Source organism: Octopus bimaculoides, chromosome 6 (assembly GCF_046866305.1).
Source record: "Octopus bimaculoides isolate indiv1 chromosome 6, ASM4686630v1, whole genome shotgun sequence".
In the NCBI taxonomy this organism is placed as follows: domain Eukaryota; kingdom Metazoa; phylum Mollusca; class Cephalopoda; order Octopoda; family Octopodidae; genus Octopus; species Octopus bimaculoides.
The window spans coordinates 526900-552427 of record NC_142933.1 but is presented as its reverse complement, the minus strand read 5'-3'; the positions used below and the strand labels follow the sequence as shown (position 1 = coordinate 552427).

Here is a 25528-nt window from a genome sequence, read left to right as displayed (position 1 = left end):
CAAGATTGAAAGCAGCCCTCTCACACACAACCAAATGAACTCACCATTAACTGATAGTGTTGGTTTCATCGGTTGTTTCTCCAGACCTGCAATTATTATTCTTTCTATCCACTCTTTAGTTCTATATGTTGTCTGTGGATTCACCAATCTGAAATAAAGAAAACAAAAATGTGTCCAGTATTCAGTAGAGGATAGTAAAAATATGAAGATTTGTTACACTCAAAGCATCTGGTGTTGGTCATAGCACAGAAAGAATAAATACCAAGGTTGATAATTTTACACTTAAATGGAAAATATTCATTTAACCTTTTGGAATTACAGAGATGTACTTGCATAGCATGTGACTTGATCTGCACAAAGTTTTGTCAGTGAACAGGTCGTGGTTTCAGAGCAACAGAAATATTTTGACAAATTAAATTTGAAGTGTTTTTTTTTTTTTTGTGTTATTAAATGGCTTATAAACATCTTCCACGTTGCAATTGTTATTAATTCAAACCAACCACACCTGGCCCAAATATTCTACCTGTTTTATATTTATACTGGTCAGATCTGGCTCCTCTCACCTACTCTACAATGTCATACTAAAAACAATTAAATCATTGAAGTTTTTAAGCTATGAGATAATCCAGATTAATACAAAACAATGTGAATAAATAAGCATCACATTTGAAAAAGTAATCCGAATGCCAAGGGGTTAAGACCACATTGTAGGCACAAGCGTGACTTTGCTTCTCAACCACATGGTCCTGGGCGCAGTCCCACTGCGTGACACTTTAGGCAAATGCTTACTAGGGCCTCAGGCTGACCAACTTCTTGCAAATGGATTTGGTAGATAGAAACCAACAGATAACTGTTGAAATCATGCCACAGCAGACAGCTGGGAGTCTGGACAGCTCCTTGCCAGCCAGCTCCACGTCAAACTGTCCAACCCATGCCAACATGGAAAGCAGACATTAAACAATGATGATCTCACACACACACACACACACACACACACAGTCATTGTCATACAAGCAATGTCCTTTGCATCCACTATTTTGTGAAGTCTAGCAAGACCTTCGAACACTGGGCCTCACCGAGGCGATGACTACTGACAGAGACCTTTGGAAATGTGCTGTGCGTGAGAAGACTCGGCAAGCCAAGTGAGATCGTTGCCAGTGCCCCTGGACTGGCTCTTGTGCAGGTGGCACATAAGATGTACCATCCTGAGCGTGACCGTTGCCATTACCGCCTGACTGGCCTTGTAGGGTTTTCGAGCGGGATCGTTGCCAGTGCCCCTGGACTGGCTCTTGTGCGGGTGGCACATAAAAGACACCATTTCGAGCGTGGCCGTTTTCGTGCGGGTGACACGTAAAAGCACCCACTACACTCTGAGTGGTTGGCGTTAGGAAGGGCATCCAGCTGTAGAAACTCTGCCAAATTAGATTGGAGCCTGGTGTAGCCATCCGGTTGCACCAGTCCGCAGTCAAATCGTCCAACCCATGCTAGCATGGAAAGCGGACGTTAAACGATGATGATGATGATGGCCATGGGGAAATATCTCACTAGGAAAATGGTGAGGTTGGTAAACTTCAACAAATTCTGTCTGACACGCAAGGAAAGACAAGTGGATGCTAAAATGGTTGTTATAGTTACACAAAATGCTAAGGTTTTTGATATATCAGAGAAAGGTTCTCCAGTTGGTTTTATAGGAATTATGCCACAGTTCTTCATATTTAAACTTGTAACAATAGTTAAGCTACAATTATACATTCTTGCGAGAAAAACAAAACTTACTTGGTGGATAATGTATTTTTTTCAAATGTAAATTCTTGATGTGCAAACTCTGCTTGTTTATATTTTGTGGAATGATAATCATCAATATAAAGATCTCCTTTGGCAACATCCTGAGAAAAAAAGAGAGACGGGGGAGTCAGATACAAAGCATTATAATTTTGGTCCTTTCCTGCTACTACATATACAACCAATCTAAAATACCTCAACAGCAATACAGAATTAGTGTAAAACTAATAGAAATGAGGTGGTATATGAGGGAGATGTACTGTTGTAAGTTTGTCAGCAGGTGGGGGGGGGGGATCACATTGTCATGTAGAATAACAGACAAAAAATTTGAGGCATGTTATTTAAGAAAAATGGGAGATTCTTTGTTGAAAACACCTATGATTAAAGGTAAACCAGTTATGACACTTAGACCTGTTCAGGAGATTCTGAACCATATTATCTCATTTTAAAGCAGTGTGATGTAATTTCAAGGATTTTTGACTTAGTCTTGAGTCACCCAACCATGTAGAGATGCTTGCCTAAATTGGTTTTTACCTTTAGTATGGTCCTTAAAGGATTGTTATATGCTAACATAAGCAGTTGGTTCCCACTGAAAAGTTAACAGTTTATGAAGAAATTTTCAGATGGGGATACTTACATTTCTGTCAAGACATACAATCAAAGAGAAAGGGTCATGTCTCATCAAAATAGACGAACGCCGCATGCGATACTTCCTTGGAATAATGAAGCCACCACGAATATATACAGGAATCTAGGGAGAAAAAGAGAGAGAAAAAAAAAAAGGAAGCACATTTCAGTATCTTTGATGTTTTTTCCTTATAGAGAACATAGAGAACTCATTTCTTTATAATTTACATCTCTCAAAGAAGTTGAAAATGAGTTTGTTTATCATTGAATTTAATCAACAAAAGAATAAATTAATATATTCCTATCCTTTTGTTCCGTTGTTATTAAAGAATCTTGACATTAGTTATTTAATTAGTATTTACAATGTGGAAGGTGTTTATAAGCCATAAACCATTAGATTTACTTCAACATTTAAATTCAATTTGCCAAAATTAAAGTTAAAATGAAGTGAATCTAACAGTTTTTGTGTGTTTTTAAATGGCTTATAAACACCTTCCATGCTGCAATTGTTTTTTTTCAGCACACAATCTCAGATCAGGTCACTTGCTATGCAAGTACATCTCCATCATCGTTTAGCATGGAAAGTGGATGTTAAATGATGATGATGGAGATGTACATGCATAGCAAGTGACCTGATCTGAGATTGTGTGCTGAAACAAACAATTGCAGCAGGGAAGGTGTTTATAAGCCATTTAAAAACACAAAAACTGTTAGATTCACTTCATTTAAATTTTAATTTTGGCAAATTAAATTTGCGTAGCTCAGTGGTTAGGGTATTCAGCTCAAGACAACAAGGTTAGGAGTTCGATTCCTGGTGGAGCATTGTGTCCTTGAGCAAGACACTTCATTTCACATTACTCCACTCAGCTGGCAAAAAGGAGTTGTACCAGTATTTCAAAGGGCCAACCTTGTCACATTCTGCATCATGCTGAATCTCCCTCAGAACTACATTAAGGGTACACCTGTCTGTGGAGCGCTCAACCACTTGTACGTTAATTTCACGAGCAGGCTGTTCCTTTGACCAGATCAACTGGAAACTTCATCATAACCAATGGAGTGCCAATTAAAATAAGTACAATAATCCCTCGCCATATTGTGGTTTATTTAAGCTTATGCCGATTCCTCCATGGTGTTGTTTTGTATTTATAAAATAAATGTATACAAATTATAAAAATAATAGAAAAGAAAAATACAGTACAGTACTGTTTCTACTTCATTGATTTCCACCTATTGTAGCGGGTTTTGGAATGTAATGCCCGTGATAGTTGAGGGATTCCTGTACATGTTTCTGAATAACAAAAAAATGCATTAAGAAACAGAAAAAAATTGCAAATGCTTACCTTATCTAAAGGAGCATCTACTTGGACGCTCTGACCACCAGCAAAACTCTTGAAGTTCATAATGTCATACCAGATCTACCAAAAACAGAATTTACAAACACATTTATCAAGTAATATAAATACAGTAGAATTGATTGACTTCAACTAGTAAATTGGTTAATAGAACTTTTACCAATTTCATCACAGAAAGTACTTGTTGTAATAAAACTCTTTTCACTAAGAGAGGTAGTTAAGTGAGAATATTGCTCTTGATTGAGTTGAATGAATGGTCAGCAGTTTTGTGAGAGAGTAAATCAATCAGAAGCCATATACAACAGAAGACCGAGTCTTAGTAATTTAAACAATTATTAACATTTTATTATAAATGTGTTCAATACAGCAGATTGAACAGACTCCTGAAACTGAAGCAAAAAGGAGTTTCTGGGTGCCCACTCATGACTTCAAAGGTACACAAGGTGTCTGCAAAAATACATGTAAAGAGTCGCTAATATTTTCGTGGCAGTCATCATCACCATTCAACATCCATTCTCCATGCTGGCATGGGTTGGATGGTTTGACCAGGCCAGCACACTGGAAGGCTGTGCCGAGAGACAGTTTGATTTGGCAGGGCTTCCTACAACTGGACATCCCTCCAAACGCCAACCACGCAGAGTGCTTTTACCTGTCACCAACACAGGTACAATTTGTGTGACACTGGTATCAGCCACGACCTCAATTTTGTTTGGCTTGATGGATCTTAAGTACGACATAATGCCAAAGGTCTTGGCCATTGCTTCCGTGAGGCCCAAAACGCGAAAGGAACTTGGCCACTTTCCTCCATGAGGCCCAATGCTTGAAACGAACAGCCACCTCGCCTCTGTGAGGCTCATTCAAAAGGAACTCAGCCACCTTGCCAGGGTTAGCAAGCTGAGTGCCAGAGATTATACATGATGGCTGTACTTAAGTGGAGTTACCATACTAGTGATTGAAAGTAGAAGAGATGTGCGTGCCATAACACATTGGTTGAGAAATCAACACAGACAGCACAGCGAGGATTTGTTGACAAAACAAATTCCAAGTGGCAACTCTCGAGGCAGTTAACTTTTAGGCAGATCAGAATGAGGCCAATACGAATTAATGCGCCCACAACTATATGAGGGCCTGCATTACTCAATATGGTATCCGACTACACCAAAGGGAAAATAAGCCCAACATGTGGCTACAACACCATTGGGAGATCAATGTTTTACTTTCAGCCAGCAGCATATTTTTGCATGCACAGGTATGGCTATGATAGATGTGGCTGTATGCTAAAGTAATTCACTTATCAATGCTGTGGTGCTAGGTTCAGTTCAATTGCATTGCACCTTGACTGAACAAAGTCTTGCCAGTGGATTTTGTGGATGAAAACTCTCTCTCTCTCTCTCTCTCTCTCTCTCTCTGTCTGTCTCTCTCTATCTCTGTCTGTCTCTCTGCGTGTGTGTGTGTGTGTGTGTGCGTCTCTTCATTTCAAATGTTAACACTTTATCTGCCATGGTAGGGTCTGAAAGAATGTATAAAAGTTTAATTCGTCTGAAGAGTGTAATAGGTAAGGGCCTTGAAATACCCCTCAGCTTTTATTTCTAGATTAACAAAATCACGACTTTCTTACAATTCGTGAAAGCATGTAGCTTTGTGGTTAGGGCGATGCACTCAATCTTACAATCATGGTTTCCATGCCAAGACTGGGCAGTACTTTGTATTCATCATCATCATTTAATGTCCACTTTCCATGCTGGTATGGGTTTGATGGTTCAACTGAAGACTGGCAAGCCAGGAGGCTGCACCAGGCTCCAATCCTAATGCCGACCACTCTCAGAGTGTAGTGGGTGCTTTTTACACGTCACTGGCATCAACCACCTTCAGATGGTGGTTTTTTTACATGCCACCGGAATGGGAGCCAGTCAGGTGGCACTGGCATTGACCATGTTTGGATAGTACTTATCATGTGCCACCAGCACAGGTGCCAGTCAGGTGTCATGACTCTTCAACAAAACACTTTATTTCATGTTACCCCAGTCTACTCAGCCATGCATTCCAACAATAGCCAAGAAATTAACCTTGCAACAGACTGGCATCCCGTTTGGAGTTAATGGCTTTAATCCCACTAATTCATATGCTATGGGCACTGGGGTAAGTTCCAGCTCACAGATCACTGAAATTTATGAAAACAGAATTTTTAAGAAATTCAATAAACAATTACCAACCTCTCCTTTGCCAGGAAAGTGAACATCAGTTGATGCTACACCAGGATCAACTACAGGTTTGACCAGTAAAGCAGGACCTAACAATGAGAATTGGAGCAAAATTAAGGAAATAAAATCATTTAAAAACAAAGCAGTGGTAATAAACATCAACACAATGAGCCAAAGACATAATTAACGGACCTAAATTAAGACATAATTAACGGACCTAATTAAGAACTGATAATACAATTAAATGTTCTACCTATTGTTAATCATTAACATTATTTTTCATTTTATCCCCTGTCAAATAGGCAAACTGAAATGAGATAGTAATGATAAACATTTAGCAAGAGAGTCGCCTTACTGGCACTTGTGCCAATGGCACGTTAGAAAACATTCGAGTGAGGTCGTTGCCAGTGCCGCTGGACTGGCTCCTGTGCAGGTGGCACGTAAAATACACCATTTTGAGCATGGCCGTTGCCAGTACTACCTGACTGGCTCTCGTGCCGGTGGCACGTAAAAGCACCCACTACACTCTTCGAGTGGTTGGCGTTAGGAAGGGCATCCAGCTGTAGAAACTCTGCCAGATCAGATTGGAGCCTGGTGCAGCCATCGGGTTCACCAGTCCACAGTCAAATCGTCCAACCCATGCTAGCATGGAAAGCAGACGTTAAACGATGATGAACTTAGTGTTTACATCAGACACTTTGGAAGTTATAATTATCTAACGTCCATGTTCCATACTGGTATGGGTTGGATAATTTGACAGGATCCAACTGGTCTAGAGACAACATTGTGCTCTGATGTCTACTGTTGTATGGTTGCCATGGCTGGATGTTCTTCCTAATGCTAACCACTTGAGAGCATGTACTGAATGTCTTATCTTGCCACCAGCATTTGTGAGATCACCGTGCGGCTCACAGGTTTACGAACCCTGAGGTAGGGGGAGGATTTGGTGCTAGAAGATGAGGAGTTAAAGATGCAAAAAATTATTTCAATACACAGAAGTGTGTCGGAAGTTTGAAACATGGTGAATGTGTGTGTGTGAATCATGGCACTCCGTCGGTTAACAGTTATCAAAGTTAACTTTTTGGTTAATGGATTAACGGTTAACGAAGTTAACTTCTCAATTAACAGTGCCCACCTTTGGCTGTATGTAACTTAATATTATTGTCTTCGCTCTCGCTCTCTGTGCATGTATGAAATGCACATGTCCCTCAGTGTGAGGGTTAGGGTTAGGGTTATTTTTTTTACTAGTTTCAGTCACTGAACTGCAGCCAAGCTGGGGCACTGCCATCAACAGCTTTATTCATCAACAGCTTTATTCATCAACAGCTTTATTCATCAACAGCTTTATTCATATCAACCCCAGTACTTAAGCCTAGTACTGTATCAATCTTTACTTGTTATGCGACATTCATAAACAACAATACAAGTTTAATCACAGACATGGACACTGATACAAGGATAGACATTCAAAAGACTTCTGAAACTAGTTTAAATTTGTGATTATTTTTTGAATTTAATTGAAACTCAAGGGTCTTACTTAGAAATATAGTAACAAAAGGGTTAATGATAATAATGATACAGCAGAGGAGAGAGAGAGAGGATGGGTGAAAGGGGACACTTGACCAAGGTAGTACACAGAGGGACTAAATTCAATGCCCTTCTTTGCCACCCAGCCATAGCAACACGTCTGCAACAATGAAATAATTTTACATACCAAGCAGATATTCATCATCTGTTTTAAAAATTGAAGACTCCTCAGGAAATTCAACCCACAATGGCATCATGACAGGCATTCCAGATTTTTCACTGTGTCTAAACAAAGTGTACCAATATGGTAGGAAGGTGTAACGAGTGTGTATAGCATTTCGGATTATGTTTTTGTTCATTTCTGGCAGCAACCAAGGTTCTCGACGCTTAGTATCTAAATGAGCATGAGCTCGAAAAAATGGTTGGAAAGCAGCAGCCTATGAAAGAGGTAAATCACAGAGATGAGACATAATATTAATTTGTAGATTGAGATAATTAGATACAAGTTGTTTAAAGTAGCTGGATGGACAATATATCATCAACGACTTTGTTAATTGACCAATAATCAGTTCACACATTCATTATAGGTATACCAATGTGTGTGTGCATTGCCATAGTTCATTCAAAATTGTAAATATTTTGAAGTAGCAAATGATAGACTAAATCTACTGCCCAGTGTAACATTCGGTGCCAGTCTGCTTCATTACAGTGATTCTGGTCCAGGTATCCAGTCTGACAATAACTTGATGCCCTGTTGCAATGAACCACAAGTCGACTAAACCACATACAAGCAATATGGTCACAGAAGAAGTAGGCAGAAGATAATTGTCTTAATGGGAAGTTGCCAAGATAGATACAATGAGTACATATACCAGTTCTGACAAACATTAGTATGATGATAATAATAACAACTAGTTTATCTTAAGCTTGTTCAACGATTTGTACTTACTTGATACCAGCGTGTCAGTAACTCAGGGTCGGGATTACGGAAGAAACCACCAATGTCAGCTCCAGAGAATGGCATCCCAGCAACATTCAGTGACAGCATCATTGGTACAGACATTTTCAAGTGACCCCATTCACCTGTGTTATCACCAGTCCAGACAGCAGCTGAAGAAAGAATATTGTTTACCATCAGTTAAATTTACATTACCTAAATAATAACAATGATTTCAAATTTTGGCACAATTTCAGGGGTAGGGTGGGGGTAAACGGATTACACCGACTCCAGTGCTCGACTGATACTTGTCTTACCGATCCCAAAACAATGAGAGGCAAAGATGACCTTATTGAACTCAGAACGTAAAAACAGATGAAATGCTGCTAAGCATTTTGCTCGGCATAACTACAATTCTGCTGTTATGTTTTGTCTTGGTGTAAAAGATGGGCTACAGCAAATATTCTGCTCAATACCACAGATTTGCTTGTCAGTTGCTTGACCATGACCATTTGAGCATGTCCCTTGGTGGTTGATGATGTGCGCATCTCTCATCACGAGCAGAAGTAGTGAAGGAGCATCATAGCCATGTGTTGAGAGGAATTCTTTCGGGTTTGAATAATTTACCTTTGGAAACATGGGTGTTTCGTTCAGCATTCTTAAACCTTATTTGGGTACCTTTTGAGCAGGATGGGCTACTCAACCTGAAGAAAATTCTAACTGGACCTCACCTGCAAGGTCATGTAATGTTTATCTTGATACAACATCCCAGGTTGCATACATATGGTTGTGGTGCATGTGCCTGGTGTATCCTTATCAGACGAGTAGTCATGATGGGTATACTAGGCTTTACATATTTGTAACCCAGTGTCATTTTGATGCGCTGCTCTCACTCAATAATAATTATGGTTACAGATTCTGGTACAAAGCCAGCAATTTTGAATGGAAGAAGCAAGTTGATTACATCCACTAGAGTACATGACTAATACTTGATCAATCCCAAAAGGATGAATGGCAAAGTTGATCATAATGGGATTTGAACTCAAGAGAGCCAGCAGAAATACCATTAAGAACTTTCTCCAATGTGCTGACAATTCTGCCAGCTCACCACCTTCAAATATCATCAGTGTTTTAACATCCACTTTTCCTTGCTTGCATGGACCAGACAGAATTTGCTGAAGCAGATTTTCTATGGCTAGATGCCCTTCCACTTGTGAACACTCACTCATTTCATCATTTAACATCCATCTTCCATGCATCCAGGGGTAGGACAATTGACAGGAAAGGCATCCAGTCATGAAAGCATGGAAAAGTCGACTTTAAAACAATAATGGTGACAATCTAGTAATATAGCTAATGAGGGTTGACATGGGTTATACAACACCCATCAACAATCGGCACAAAATGTAAGAAAAGTGTATTTTTCGTACAAATTAATTTGTTAAAATTGTTTGTATCGTTCTTTTCTTGGGTTGTTATAGAATTTGTTTTTGTTTTAAAAGACTTAAATGCAAAAAGTTCTTACCATATCTTTGAGAACCAGCAAATATTGCCCTTGTAAGAACAAATGAACGTTCTTGATAATTTGATCTTGCAAGAATACCTTCCATTGTTGCACGATGCTGAAATGAAAAAGATTACACGAAATTCTATCAAAAACAAGAAAAGCCACCAGTACCTCCTCAGTATCTGATATGTTAAGTATTTACCCCTAATTCTCATCCCCTAGCATGTATCACTCCCCCATCAACTGCTGCAATCACATCACCTGAGAGCAAAACTGGAACATACTGCACTCCCTCCCTCCTCGGGACCACCTCCATTCCTCATTATCATTCCTGCCCACACTATTTCTACCAAGCACCTCCTTTCTGTGCCACTGCCCACTATCCCCTCTGCCAAACTCCATTCCTAACACCTATCTGCTATCATTCTCAATGCCCTCCGATAGCTATCATCATGCCTTACTTACTTATAGCCCCATAAGTATCTTTGATCTCCCTCACCACTGCTCGTACACTTTGCACATTATCCCTCTACATTCTGATCTATTCACCTTCCTGCGTCACCCCCCCCCCCCCTATCTCGCCATATTGGTATTTCTCTTCAACTGCTCCTCTACCCATGTTCAACACTAACAACATTCATCCCTACACGCATCTATTACCCCTATCTTTCACATTCTTATGAATGTATCTACTCCCTCCCACAACCCCCTGTCCATACACTCAGCCTCTTGTACCTTGAAAATTTGTTCTTGCACTGTCCCTACCATTCTGTTATCTCCTTTGGCCATGTTATGCCTCCTTAACAAGACATCTGAGCCAGTCCTTCTTTCATCACTTGGCATAAAGCCACCCACTTCCACCTTCTCCTCACAAATACTTCCCTCTTAGTAATGGGAGTTTTTTCTCAGTTCTTTTTGTCTTGTAAGTTTACACAGCAACCTCACTGCTGTTGGTAGCATGAAAAAAAAAAAAGAAAAAGAAAAAAGCACCCAGTACACTCTGCAAAGCAGTTGGCATCAGGAAGAGCATGCAACCACAGAAACCATGCTAAAGCAGAAACTGGACACGAAATGAGTTTTCTTTGGATTTTACCATTTTCCCCCCTTCTTTTTAATACTCCACTGGATTCATCCTGCTACCTTGTCAGCAGGGATACTTGGTTGTGAGACTGGCTTTGCACTGTGCAATTACTTCCAACAATGTTCATGTGGATATTGGTAACTATGAACAGAGCAACTACGAAGTAGGTAAGTCCCAGTCAAATGTGGGAACCACAAAGGATGGAGTCAATGAAGAAACCTCTAAATGGTTATTTGAACAGCTAGAAGTAGTAACCAAATTCCAACATATCATACACACTACTAAAGGAAAGGACACATTAGATAATGAGATTCTGTATATACTGAAAAGTTACAGTCATGGGTGGAAAGCCTTTGATCTGAGGTGTACAGCTAAAGGGTAAAACAAGGGGAAAAAAATAGATAGGATTACTTAAACATGAAACTAAAAGTGGGTCCTTGCATAAATATGGATTTGTTTGGACTTTAATAGTGTGGATGGATGAGGTGGATAGCTAGCTTCATTATTTACCAACCTAAGCAAAATTGTTTTGGAAATGTAAATCTGAAAACTATTCATAAGAACATTTCTCTACAGTATATTCTCAACTGATCATTAACAAATAAGGAAACTCGTGAAAAGAAAAATCATTTCCTTCAAGAAAAACCTGCAGCAAACCAGTTTACACAAAAATCTCTTGAATTAAATGGCTAGAAAGAATCTATATACTCACTACATGCATTCCATATATATTGTGAATATCACGATGTTCCCATCCATTCACATGGATTAAGTCTTTCGGCATGGTAATCTCTGGGCCATTGAATACAGATGGCTCGTTCATGTCATTCCATATAAAAACATCCTTTGTACTTCCTTTGTATTCTTTGAAATCAAATTTACTAGCCCACCACTCACGTACATTTGGATCCAAGAAATCGGGCCAGCTGGATGATCCTGAACGAAAAAAAAAAATGGGACAAATCAATAAGATTGAATAGAATTGCCTATGTTAAGTTTACAAACTTAGGAGGCTAAACAGTCCTTTTAATAAGTAGATAGAAAAAGAATTCTACACACTGGATAAATCTATGCAGTGACACTACAACAATATACGACTGTAATCTGCGTGAGAGAGAGATATGATGTATTATCTTAAGTTAAATAACTAACTTAATCTTTACAGAAATAATATATCATCATCATCATCATCATCATCGTTTAACGTCCGCTTTCCATGCTAGCATGGGTTGGACGATTTGACTGAGGACTGGTGAAACCGGATGGCAACACCAGGCTCCAATCTGATTTGGCAGAGTTTCTACAGCTGGATGCCCTTCCTAACGCCAACCACTCAGAGAGTGTAGTGGGTGCTTTTACGTGTCACCCGCACGAAAACAGCCACGCTCGAAATGGTGTCTTTTATGTGCCACCCGCACAAGCCAGTCCAGGGGCACTGGCAACGATCTCGCTCGAAAATCCTACAGGAGCCAGTCAGGCGGTACTGGCAACGGCCACGCTCAAAATGGTGCATCTCATGTGCCACCCGCACAAGAACCAGTCCAGGGGCACTGGCAACGATCTTACTTGGCTTGCCGGGTCTTCTCACGCACAGCACATTTCCAAAGGTCTCGGTCCGTAGTCATCGCCTCGGTGAGGCCCAATGTACGAAGGTCTTGCCTCACCACCTCAGCCCAGGTCTTCCTGGGCCTACCTCTTCCACGGGTTCCCTCAACTGTTAGGGTGTGGCACTTTTTCACGCAGCTATCCTCCTCCATTCTCACCACATGTCCATACCAGCGCAATCGTCTCTCTTGCACGCCACAACTGATGCTTCTAATGTTCAGCTTTTCTCTCAAGATACTTACACTCTGACGGGTATTCACATTGACATTACACATCCAACGGAGCATACTGGCTTCATTCCTTGCGAGCTTACGTATGTCCTCAGCAGTTACAGCCCATGTTTCACTGCCATGTAGCATGGTTGTTCGTACGCATGCGTCATACAGTCTGCCTTTTACTCTGAGTGAGAGTCCCTTTGTCGCCAGCAGGGGTAAGAGCTCTCTAAACTTTGCCCAGGCTATTCTTATTCTAGCAGCTACACTTTCAGCGCACCCACCCCCACTACTAACTTGGTCGCCCAGATAGCGGAAGCTATCGACTACCTCTAGTTTTTCACCCTGGAATGAGATAGAAGTTGTTTCCTGTCTGTTTGCAGTCTTTATTGCACCTGAACATCTGCCACAAACAAAAACTAACTTGCTAGTTAACCTGCCTTTGATGTTGCTGCACCTCTTATGTGTCCATAGCTTGCACCGGGTACATCTTATAGAGTTACTACCTACTCCTTTTCTACATACTGAGCAGGGCCATCTACCTGAAGGGGTTTGTGTTTTATCTACCTTCCTACTTATTAGGATTTTGGTTTTAGCTAGGTTGACTCTAAGGCCCTTCAATTCTAGACCTTGCTTCCACACCTGAAACTTCTCCTCTAGTTCTGATAGTGACTCCGCAATTAGGGCAAGGTCATCAGCATAGAGGAGCTCCCAGGGGCAACCTGTCTTGAACTCCTCTGTGATTGCCTGGAGAACTATGGTAAATAATAGGGGGCTGAGGACGGAACCTTGGTGGACCCCTACCTCTACCCGGAATTCATTGCTGTACTCATTTCCAACCCTCACCTTACTGGCAGCATCTCTGTACATGGCTCGCACAGCTCTCACTAACCATTCTTCTATCCCAAGTTTCCTCATTGACCACCAGATAAGGGATCGGGGGACCCTGTCAAAGGCTTTCTCCATGTCAACGAAAGCCAGGTAGAGGTTTATCCTTAGCTAGGTATTTCTCCTGCAACTGTCTCACTAGAAATAAGGCATCAGTAGTGCTTTTACCTGGCACGAACCCAAACTGCATCTCATCTAAATTGATTCGCTCCCTAATTAGTTGGGCTATGACCCTCTCTGTAACTTTCATAACCTGATCTAACAGCTTGATGCCTCTGTAATTATTTGTATCTAAAGCGTCCCCTTTACCTTTGTAGCAGTTGACTATGATGCTGCTACACCAGTCATTGGGTATGACTCCTTCGTGTATCACCTGGTTCGTAATACGGGTGACTAGGCTATAGCCAACACTGCCAGATATTTTGAGCATCTCTGCAGTGATTCCTGATGGGCCGGGGGCTTTCCCGGTCTTCATACTCTTAATTGCTTTATCTACCCTGGTACTATCAACTCGGATAGCTGGTCCCTCTATTGGGTCGACATACGGCAGGCTCTCCAAAAATTACTGAATACACGTTGTAAGACATATTGTAATTTCTGAAGCTTCATTTATTACCTCCATCTTAGCAAAAGCGGAGGTATTGCTTTCAGTTGTTTGTTTGTTTGTGGACAAGATATCTCGAGAACCACTCGATAGATTTGGATGAAACTTTCAGGAATGTTTGGCCTTGTGACTGGCACAAACTGATTAGATTTTGGGATCAATCTGGTACTGGACAAGGATTTGGGATTATTTTTCCGTAACTTAATTTTTGAGAGCAGTTGGGTTCATTTTTAGTATTTCTGTTTGTGAGAGCAGTTGAGTTTATTTCAGATAGTCTCATTTTAAAAATCATCTCTGACTAATCATTGAGAGGGTGTTGGTGTTGCCTCGGCAGAGGTTTGCACTCTCTGAATGCTCTTGTTTTAAAGCTTAATCAGATTGGTCAAATTTATGCAGTGAGTGGTCAACTTGACCATCAGTAAATTATCATCTCCAAGAAAAACAAGGATGTGAAAGGAATACTAGAAAAGTGATGTCCTATGCTAAAAGTAATACCACTGTTCCATATATAACAATACAAAATATTTTTTGTGTGGCCAGTTTGCTTAAGGAAACTTGAAATTACAGCACTTCATTTGCTGTAATTAATTTGCATTTTAACCCAAAACAATCTTCAAAGTTACACAATATTTATACATGAATCTACTCAGAGTAAAGAGACGTATATATTCTTTAAGGTTCATAGAAGTTAGTAGAATTAAATTTTTACTCAAAGTAGTATAAGATACATGCAGCAAATATGAACAGGACATATATACATAGATTTGTGTGTAGGAGGGATGTGTGAGTGTATGTATGTCAGCTAACAAAATTCACATGTGCAGCCAACCATGAAGAACAGGCCAGCCATCAGTCGGTATCAATACAGTCATCCACTACCTCTCATAGCAGTCTGCCAAAAGTACTCTGGCAGTAAACAACATGAATCTACCAACTGCTATTAAGTTTAAAACAAGATGGATGGATGGATGGGATAGCCTTGAAGTTGAAGATTTTAAACTAACAGAGGCAGTGCTAGAATATCACCTGAGGAAACACTAGATCTCATTATGCGAACAAACAGTTGCATAACCAAATACCTGTATTTTTGGAGAACTATGTTGTGTGGAAACAATTGTAGTGGTTAAAAAGTAACTGTCTAACCGTACACCTTGTTGACTCCAATTTCTTCAATTTCATACAAACAAGCAAACGAGCACACACGCACACCATTGTCTTTACATGACATGATGGTTGTAAGCCAGTCTTCAGTGAAATACATTTGATCATGGAGAAATATCTTGTCTGGAAACAAACGATGGCTGGTGACAGGTGGGGTTTCTGTCCAGAGAAAAACTGCTTCAATGAAATCCGTCTGACTCATAAAAGCATGGAAAAGTGGACATTAAAAAAAACGAAGAATTTCTTACCTGGCCAGCACCACCCATCAAAGACACCACCATCTTTATTTTTAACAAAAATGTCTTTCTCCTTTCCTTCTTTGTAGATTGAATAATCATCATCTCTTTTCAGGTGAGGATCAACAACATTTACCAGCTTCCTGCCTTTTGAAGACAAATTCCGTACCATGTCTTCAGGATTTGGAAATTTTGCACTGTCCCAAGTGAAGTATCTAGGAAATAAAACAAAACCTATCAAAATGAGATCAAAGAAAAAAAAAAGGTGTGTGTGTGAGAAACCAATTTAACCCTTTAGAATTCAGATTACTCTGCCAAATGTAATGCTTAATTTATTCATATTGTTTTGAATTAAGCAATATCTTGTAACTTTGAGATTTCAGTGGCATGTTTGTTTAGTGTTTCTTTGAATCACATTGTAAAGAAGGTATAAGAGGCTGAAGCTAACCAGTTTGAACATAAAACAGCTGGAACACTTGAACCGGATATGACCAGTTTTAACACTAAAGGGTTAAATTCTGAATTTTAGCTATTCTGATCCATTAATGCTGCTAATTGCCTTTAAGCATCAATGCCACAAAATCCTCACTTGCCCTCCATTCTATATTTTTGTTCTTATATTGAAAATAAGGAACATTTTTCTTTTTCACACTTCAACCTGTTTATGTCTCTTCTGAATCTAAAAGATTTACTTTCAAAATAGACAAGTCCTACTAAAAGAAAACTTTAAAAAAAAACTATAAAAGGATATCTTAGAGAGAATGAAGGTGTGTGTGTGTGTGTGTGTGTGTGTGTGTGTGTGTGTGTGTGTGCATGTGCACATGCATGCGTGAGTGGCAGTGAGTTAAGTTTGCTTCAGAACCACATGGTTTTGGGTTCGATCCTATGAGATGGCACCTGGGTAAATGTCTTCTATTATAGCTCCAGGCTATCCAAAGCCATCTGAATGGGTTGGTAAATGGAAACCAAAAGAAGCCTATCATATGTGGGAGTACATTTGCATTTCTTTGTCTTGACGATACGTTAGTTGAAGGTCACCGTCATGTAAACAACGACACTCATTTCCAATATTTTGTGGAGAAATGTCAGGCGATGGGGAAATATTACCTCGGAGGGGAAACAGGTGAAGGTTGGTAACAGGAAGGATAACATCCAACTATAGATAATCTGCCTGAATAAATCCATGGAAAAATAGATGTTAAAATGCTTTGAGGAATGGGCCTCATGGAAGCAAAGTGGCTGAGTTCCTTTCGAGTGTTGGGCCTCACGGTGGCAATAACCAAGACCTTTGGCATTACGTAATTTGAGAAGAAGATCCATGAAGCTGAGTAAAATTGCAGTCGTGGCACATACTGGTGTCACGCAAATCAGCACCTGTACCGATGGCATGTAAACACACCTCGGTGTCACACAAATGGCACCCATGCTGGTGGCATGTAAAAGCACCCATTACACTCTCGGAGTGGTTGGCATTAGGAAAGGCATCCAGCCATAGCAAACCATGCCAAATCAGACTGGAGTCTGGTACAGCCTTCCAGCATGCCAACCCAGTCCAATCCATGCCAGCATGGACAACCAACGTTAAATGATGATGATATTACATGCTGGCCATGTAAAAGCACCCATGCCAGTGCCATGTTAAAAGTGCCCAGTATACTTTGTAAAGGAATGGCATTCAGCCGTAGAAACCACGCCACACCAGACACACGGAGCCTGGGAAGCTCTTCCACTGGCCAGCTCCAGTCAAACTGATGCCAGCATGGAAAACATTAAACAATGATAATGAAGGTTTCTTTTACGTTCAGTCATAATAAAAACTTTACAAAAGTATGGAGTAACCCTTCAATGAATGTAGAGTACAAACTATTCTTTAATAAGACTAGTACTGATGGAGACTTCGAAGTTTCAGTCAGCTAAGCCATCATTGGACAATCAGATGACTGCTTAGCTAGCCAAAACTTTGAAGTCACTGTCAATAAATACTATTATTTAAACACACACACACACACACATTTACTGCTAACGAATTAGAAAGATGTATAAATCGTTCGTGGTTACCAATTATTTCAATTTATTACATTAAAAGACCAGGTGCTATTGTTACCTTTTACCATCCGTGTGTTCAATGTCCAACCAAAGCACATCATAAGGAATGTCATGAACATCAAAATTATTATCTACACTGAAAGCAAAGAATAAAATAATTAAGAGACTAGCTTACATAAACAATTGAAGTACAGAATGATAAACAAGCAGAGTAAGTAAAAAAAAAGCCATTTGTATAGTATCCTAAGGATAAGTGACAAATATTAGAGAGGGCATTAATCTAGTTGCTGAGATCTGTTTAATGAAATGATGCAAGTAGAATTCAGTGTTGTGGCCTAGACATAGAAAAACATCTGGAATGCGATATAATATGACCTCATGATTACATATTCACAAGCTGATATCATATTTTTAAGGTGGCAGGCTTAATCTGTTTAACATTCAGATTACTGTCAAATTGAATGCGTATTTATTGACATTGTTTTTGATTAATCTTGTAATTTGAAGATGTGATTGTTTATTTTAAAAATGACATTATAGGGTAGGTCCGAGAAGCTGATTCTAGTCAGTTTGAACATAAAACAAAATTTGGGTCCCGAAATGGTCAGGTTAAAAGCATTTGGATCAGGATTCCAGTTCTTGGCTGCTCTGTTAAAGGACATCAGCACTAAACCCTTCCTTTTCTCACCAAACCAAAAACAAATATTTAAAAACAAAAATGTTAAAAGAGAATATGAAAGCCACCAACACATTTTTGCTTCTTCTCTTTATTCAATAATAATGGTTCAAATTTTTGTAGAAGGTCAATAGTTCTTTTAGGGAAGTAGGTAAGTGAATTATATTGACCCTAGTACTCAACTGGTACTTATTTTATCCACCCCAAAAGAATGAAAGGCAAAGTCAAAGATGACCAAATTTGAAACACAGAAATACTGCCAAGTAACATGTCTGACTTGTTATTTTGCCAGTGCACCTGTAAGAAAACCACTATAAAATAACAATGGATAAACTATAAACTGGCCTAATAAAGTTCTTTGGATGAGCTAATGTAACATTATTGTTCTTACACAACAAACTTGCTTTTAAGTTAACATTAAACCACATATGTTGTAGAGTAGGTTAGTCGTTCTGATGTTATAAGCATATTTCAACATAAGTACATCTGGCTGAATTGATCCAACTCAAACAGTTTTGTTTATAATGAATGGTTGAAATGAGTTTGTTTTAAAAAAAATTACTTTTTCTACACTGCTAGAGTCAGTTAACCAAAACCTTTACCCAACTACAACTTGCAGTTCCAGTAGCAAAAGATACTCACTTTTTGACATCTTCTTCATCATTATAGTTCCAGCGTGACTGGTGATAGGCCAAAGCAAATAACTACAAAATACGTAAAAAAATTTAAAAAAACTAATAGCATACCAATATATCTTTACAAACAGTCAGTTCTAACAGCCTCTTGCTAATAGCAATATTCCTCATAGATTGCTGCATTACACTGGAGTAAGAGACAGGGAGAAGAATGTAGCCAATGATTAACTCAACTACAGAATGGTTTTAAGAGTTCTCCATAACCTATTGGATCCTTCTCAGATTAGAAGAGTTAAGATAGAGCAAACTTGGTGTAGCCCAAGTTTATGAATTTGGAGATTGTCTAAAAATATAAATCACCAACATTAAAACGTTTCTCCCCCCCCCCCCCTCAGTGTATAACTTAAGGGCTGTAACAGAATTTGAAGAAACCTTACAGCAGCAAACCCACTTATTTCATTTAGTGTTAAGGTAAAACCTGAAACTATAGAGGGTTGGAGTGATGGGTTGAACAGAGTTCTTTCATAGTAAGAGAGAGAGAGACAAAGGGAAGGCATTGCTTGACAGGCCAGAATAAGTTTGCTTAAGAACAAAGCAGAGTTGCAAACCCTTAAAGGAGAAATCTGATTGGCTAATCAAATAATATACAGGAATTGTTATTGCTGTGTGTTCTAGTCTTATAAAAGCTAGTCTATTAGACAAGGAAATTTGAGTTACAGATATAGTTTTTGTTCTTTCTTTTTGTTAGCAAAAAGATTTAAAACCTATTTGGAATTAAAAAAAAAAAGATTCAAATGAGTAAAATCAGTTTTCCTAAACTATGAATAGTGCCAAAGAGAATAAAAGACAAAGAACCTCATATCAAACTGATAGTTCATGAAGTACATGCAAAAACAACAAGAATACAAATCAAGCGTGTATCCATTCTTAATGTTTTGGCAGATTTAAACATGATTATTTGAGCACTGCTGGTCTTCATCAATGGAAACAGCTTCTTTTAGAGGATGTGCTTATAGCACACAACTGACCAGTGTAAGGGGACTTGGAAACACGGCAGAGTGTCCCCTTAGTCAAAGGAACGTCTAGTTTACAGAAATCAACAAATTATCTTCTGATTTCTATGAACAGACACCTGTGCTCTAGTTAGAATTATTGGTTCAAACAGGGAAGCTTTGACTGAGGAGACACAATAAGGTTGAAACGCCATATTGTCTCAAAGTAACACCCCCTCCCAATGCCTCCTTACATCAATGAATCACGTGTGTTATAAACACACACCATCTATGAGGAAGAGGTGTTCTCTGATGATGTAAAACAACAGCAATCTGATATTCATGTTCAAATCAACCACATTTTACAAATTGATACCATTATTTAACGTCCGCTTTCCATGCTGGCAATGGGTTGGATGGTTTGATTGAAAACTGGTAAACCAGGAAGCTGCACCAGATTCTGATTTGGCAAGGTTTCTACAGCTGGATACCCCTCCTGATGCCAAACACTCAGAGTGCAGTGGGTGCTTTTTACATGCCAGTCACCTGACACCAGCCATGACCATGGTCTCACTTGGCTTGACAGATCTGTTATTCTTAACCTAATGTCCTTTACATAAAAATGTTAATGTTTTGATCACATTCAAGCTAATTTCACTAATTCTGAGTAATAAAAAAAATTTGAAGCAATTTTTCATATTTACTCTAATTTGCTAAATCTGGAGAAATTTAGTGGAAGCACATGACCTAGTGGTTAGGGTAGCAGACTTGCAGTCGAGGGATCGTGAGTTCGAATCCCAGACCGGGTGATGTGTTTACGAGCAAACCACCTAAGCTCCATGCAGCTCTGGCAGAAGGTAATGGTGAACTTCAGCTCATTCTTTCTTCCTGCATCTAGCAGCTCATCTGTGATGGACTGGCATTCCGTTCAGGTGGGGAACCTATACGCCAATGAAACCGGGAAACCAACCCTTATGTGCCAGGCATGGCTTGAAAAGAAACAAACAACAAAGATGATTAAAGGAAACCTACTGGTGGAAGTGGTGTGGTTCCAGTGAGTAGTGAATACTGATAAAATACATCTCTTGGTTTTGGTCCCAGCATTACAAACACATCAATGATACCACTTTCAGAGAACCAATGAGTATCTGTCTGTGGTATTTCCTGGTCACCTTTCACATAATCCATCATCTTCTTAAATAAATTCTGCAAGAGTTAAGAAAATTCATTATTACATGACGACAGACTCACCCATCAAAGACAACACACGAGCGTCCAGCTTTTGCTGAATGACCTGACAAATAATTTGTTTATAGTAATCAAAAGCTCGTGCCGCACATTAGCTTGCTCTCTCCATCAAACAGATGTCTGAACAGGTGCATGGTGTATCACGTGTCAGGTGAAGTGATCACACCCACATACACAAAACACCCAGAGAGAGAGAGAGAGAGAGAGAGAGAGAGAGAGAGAGAGAGAGAGAGAGAGAGAGAGAGAGAGAGAGAGAGAGAGAGAGAGAGAAAGAGAGAGAGAGAGAAAGAGACATACACATGAAAAAGGCAGTAAATAGAATGAAGTTGTCCGAAACATTTACAAAGATTTACAAAAAAAAATCCAGTTAGTGTTTCTCTTCAACAAAAAGACACCCTGAAATCTTGTTAATATCAATCCATCATGCTGACAACTTATCCCTTAATCTGGAACATGAGTAATCTGACCACACTTATTCCTTACCAGTGCCCACACCTGCTGTCCCAAATACCCACACTTCATGGCATTCATCAAACACAGAAATGACAGCTAATTTACATTATACACACCCATACCAGTATTACATTATGAATACCAAACCAGTTATATGACCATACCAATTTAATCACATCTCCCCTATACTTACGTGCCAACACACTAAACTACTCACTCTTCTCGTTTATGCTCAACTTTACATAAATATTAACAACGCTTCAGACAAAAACCAGAATTTCACTTGTTCCTTTCTAGTCATTTCACATTTTCTGTACAAAAGGCTTTTCCTGCCACACCAAAGAGATCTGATGTATCATTAACATAATTAAACATTTCTTGAACTACTTACTGAGGTCTATAAATAATTGTATAAGAAACAAAAGGGCAAGAAAATAAAATCATAAAACAAAAAAAAAAAATTTACCTTATCAGCAACATTTGAAGTGATGTCAATCCAGGTTTCTGCTGCATTGTGCCAAAAAACCCCAACGGTTCTCTCTTCACTGAATAGAGAAGAGAAAAAAAAAACAAATCTTTAGCTAATTCACATTCAGATTACTCAGGCAAATGTAATGCTTATTTATTTACATGGTTTTGAATTAATCATGCACTATCTGGTGTCTCTGACATTTCAATATGATTATATTATTTTTGAACAACATTGTATGGTATGTGTGAAAGGCTGGATCTGTTTGAACATAAACCAGGTCAAATATTTGGGCAGGATAAGGCTAGTTTGAATATTAAGGGATTTAAGTAACAACAGCAAATATAACTGCTGCAAACATAAATACTTCATAAAACAAGGGTGTGGGTTCTGACAACTACCAAGAGGTTTTATCATACCCAGTTTGAAATCTCAGACATTGAATCAACATCTACAATGTAATTCAACAAGTAAGCCTCTTTGTCGTCACATAGCCCTCTAGAAATAGCAACCAAATCTCCTTCAAACAAATCATACCCCACTGCTTGAGAGAGTGAAGGAGTATGTGTGTCTGTTCTGACATTGTATAATTGTAAATGAGTGTCACTGTCTTACAAGCAGTGTCATTAACTTCCAATATTCTATGAAATATTGTCTGGCCAGGGGGAAATATTATTCTGAAATAAGTGAGGGTTGATGACAGGAAGGGCAAGAGGTTATAAAAAAAACTTGCCTCAGTAAAACAATGATTTTTATAAAATTTTTCATTATTTTCAAAATTAATTAAAAATAAAAGCAACATAACAGAAATATGGTAACAAAAAGATTAAAATGAGAAAGAAGTGGCAAACTATCTACATGTCCTTTTCAGGCCCTGCTAAACTGAAAAATAAGAATTAATGAATGAAGTTAAATTAAGCAGTGGTTAAATTTAGTTCCAGAGAATATTTGGACAGTCTTTGGTACAAAGTTGTGGGAAGTAACAAAAATTTTTTTAAATGGCTTTATTTGTAAAAAAAATACAAGAAACATGTGACAACATACTTATGAGCCAACATAACAGGAATACTGCCATATAAAGCCATAGGATTGTATAATTCATATTCAAACACATCCAAGTTGTAAAGCCGATAGGGATCGGTGCTTCTGGAAAATACAAAACAAAACAAAGCCTCAGTGAATTTATTCTGACAACGAAATGTATTGCTATTTAGAGCTGTTGATTTGGAATACAAACTTTGAAATAATTGCACGGCTTCTCAAAAAGGAGAGGATTTTGATTAAAAGATTCTATACCAAAACTATTAAGGTTAAATAAGCTATTGAAAATTTCATTTTTAAGAATTATTGCTTTACAATATTTCCAAGATTTCATTCTAGATAGTTTAAAGAAAACTATTTCAACAACCACCAAGTTCAATTAAATAAAATACAACTTGCAAACAGTCTTCTTTCTCAAAAGAAATAAGGAGTGGCTGTGTGATAAGTAGCTTGCTTACCAACCACATGGTTCCGGGTTCAGTCCCACTGCGTGGCACCTTGGGCAAGTGTCTTCTACTATAGCCTCGGGCCGACCAAAGTCTTGTGAGTGGATTTGGCAGACGGAAACTGAAAGAAGCCCGTCATATATATGTGTGTGTGTGTATATATATATATAAATATATATCATCATCATTGTTTAACGTCCGCTTTCCATGCTAGCATGGGTTGGACGATTTGACTGAGGACTGGTGCAACCGGATGGCTACACCAGGCTCCAATCTAATTTGGCAGAGTTTCTACAGCTGGATGCCTTTCCTAACGCCAACCACTCAGAGAGTGTAGTGGGTGCTTTTACGTGTCATATATATAAATATGTGTGTGTGTGTGTGTATGTGTCTGTGTTTGTCCCCCTAACATCGTTTGATAACCGATGCTGGTGTGTTTACATCCCCGTAACTTAACAGTTCGGCATAAGAGACCGATAGAATAGGCTTACAAAGAATAAGTCCTGGGGTCGATTTGCTTGACTAAAGGCAGTGCTCCAGCATGGCCACAGTCAAATGACTGAAACAAGAGTAAAAGAGTATCTCAATTTATCTAAAAGTTGTGACAAAAGTGACAGAAATCATACATACTTTGTAGACTTTAGTGCAAAACTGTCAGCATGTTCTGGAATGCCATAAACATTTTCAAAGCCAGGGAAAGAGATGTCAATACCAACTGATGTGGGACCTGTACAATAAACAGCAGAACTAGTTTATAACAACAAACGCTTCAACATTGAGCAAACAAAAAATTAACTTATTAGAAATAATACAAATCAATAATAGGTATTTTCACCAAAACGGTCATGTTTAGGGAATTGAAAAATTTTTTTTTTAGAAACAAATGTACACTCATCTCTATTATAAAATCAAATATGAATAATTCATCCAGAGCTCAGATGATAGTCATTCAACCAATTCTTGGCACTCCGTCACTTCTGACGTCGAGGGTTCCAGTTGATCCAATCAACGGAACAGCCTGCTTGTGAAATTAACGTGCAAGTGGCTGAACACTCCAAAGACACATGTACCCTTAACGTAGTTCTCGGGGATATTCAGTGTGACACAGTGTGACAAGGCTGACCCTTTGAATTACAGGCACAACAGAAACAGGAAGTAAGAGTGAGAGAAAGTTGTGGTGGAAGAGTACAGCAGGGTTCAATCACCATCCCCTGCCGGAGCCTTGTGGAGCTTTAGGTGTTTTCGCTCATTAAACACTCACAACACCCGGTCTGGGAATCGAAACTGCGATCCTATGACCGCGAGTCTGCTGCCCTAACCACTGGGCCATTGCGCCTCCACCATTCAACCAATTATCTAACAATAAATACCATATACAGATAATTAATAACAGAAGCAGTATTAGTACCAAAATGGAATTTCTTATGCACCATGGGTCCATATGAGAGGACTTCTCAAGGTAAATAACACAATATTTGGTAATACTATTCTATATTTTTTAGATGAGGAATTATGTACATTATTTACAATGGACAGACAGGTGTCCACACCTTGTTTGTTCTCACCACAACGTTTCGGCTGATGTATTCTCCAGCCTTCATCAGGGGTTCTTTATTTAATCAAATAAAGAGTTGGGTTTGAAATTCCACCAGAACACCTGATGAAAGCCAAAATGTGGTAACAACAAACAAGATGAAGACCCCTATCCCTCCATTGTTTTACTGTTAGTTTTGTAGAAAACATGAGAGTTTTTTATGCATTTACACAATTTATTGCATTACTACAAATTTAGCTTTTTTATT

The 25528-nt window shown here is 39.0% G+C and overlaps 1 protein-coding gene across 1 annotated transcript in view; it reads right to left on the bottom strand.

The window, feature by feature from the left end:
* Positions 1-25528, bottom strand: part of LOC106872213 (neutral alpha-glucosidase AB) — a 60124-nt gene that overhangs the window by 1265 nt on the left and 33331 nt on the right. Inside the window, exons 7-22 of the mRNA XM_014919122.3 lie at positions 24357-24453; positions 23284-23385; positions 22237-22315; positions 21102-21275; positions 19085-19146; positions 17825-17902; positions 15733-15935; positions 11727-11950; positions 9952-10048; positions 8439-8599; positions 7677-7926; positions 5975-6051; positions 3750-3824; positions 2420-2533; positions 1777-1886; positions 45-148 (exon numbers count right to left, since the gene is read on the bottom strand). Of these exons, the coding sequence (XP_014774608.1) occupies positions 45-148; positions 1777-1886; positions 2420-2533; positions 3750-3824; positions 5975-6051; positions 7677-7926; positions 8439-8599; positions 9952-10048; positions 11727-11950; positions 15733-15935; positions 17825-17902; positions 19085-19146; positions 21102-21275; positions 22237-22315; positions 23284-23385; positions 24357-24453 (2007 nt within the window). The remainder of the gene's footprint in view (positions 1-44; positions 149-1776; positions 1887-2419; positions 2534-3749; positions 3825-5974; positions 6052-7676; positions 7927-8438; positions 8600-9951; positions 10049-11726; positions 11951-15732; positions 15936-17824; positions 17903-19084; positions 19147-21101; positions 21276-22236; positions 22316-23283; positions 23386-24356; positions 24454-25528) is intronic.